Raw genomic sequence first — 332 nt, 5'->3', positions numbered from 1 at the left:
GGTGCGGCGGTGGGCAGCTGGGACCCCCCCGCTGGAGGTGTTGGCCGAGAGGTGAGTGTCCTCATCCCGCTGGGCTAGTCCCGGACTGGGCCAGGATGGTGTCACCGAGCACAGCCCTGTCCCTTGGCACCCAGGGAGAGCATCTACCAGCACCTCTCGCAGACCTCCCCGGACAACACCAACAAGAACATCAGCCAGTACAGCATCGACCCGGCCACGCGCTACCCCAACATCAACCTGCAGGCCATCAAAGCCACCCAGGTACCCAGCCCAGGCCCTGCCATCGGAGCAGGGAACCCGGATCATCCAGCCCACTGGGCGTCAGGGTGACA

General features: G+C 65.7%; 1 protein-coding gene across 1 annotated transcript in view; it reads left to right on the top strand.

The window, feature by feature from the left end:
• Positions 1-332, top strand: part of LOC104507792 (protein-methionine sulfoxide oxidase MICAL1-like) — a gene marked incomplete at its 3' end in the record, with an annotated part of 3,851 nt that overhangs the window by 3,244 nt on the left and 275 nt on the right. The window contains 2 exon segments of the mRNA XM_010149198.1: positions 1-51; positions 135-261. The exon segment at positions 1-51 is cut by the window's left edge and continues 2 nt beyond it. Coding sequence (XP_010147500.1) covers positions 1-51; positions 135-261 — 178 coding nt within the window.

The sequence above is a fragment of the Eurypyga helias genome, unplaced genomic scaffold, assembly GCF_000690775.1.
Source record: "Eurypyga helias isolate BGI_N326 unplaced genomic scaffold, ASM69077v1 scaffold23480, whole genome shotgun sequence".
In the NCBI taxonomy this organism is placed as follows: domain Eukaryota; kingdom Metazoa; phylum Chordata; class Aves; order Eurypygiformes; family Eurypygidae; genus Eurypyga; species Eurypyga helias.
The sequence above is the reverse complement of the archived record's forward strand: the minus strand, read 5'-3'. Positions and strand labels throughout refer to the sequence as shown.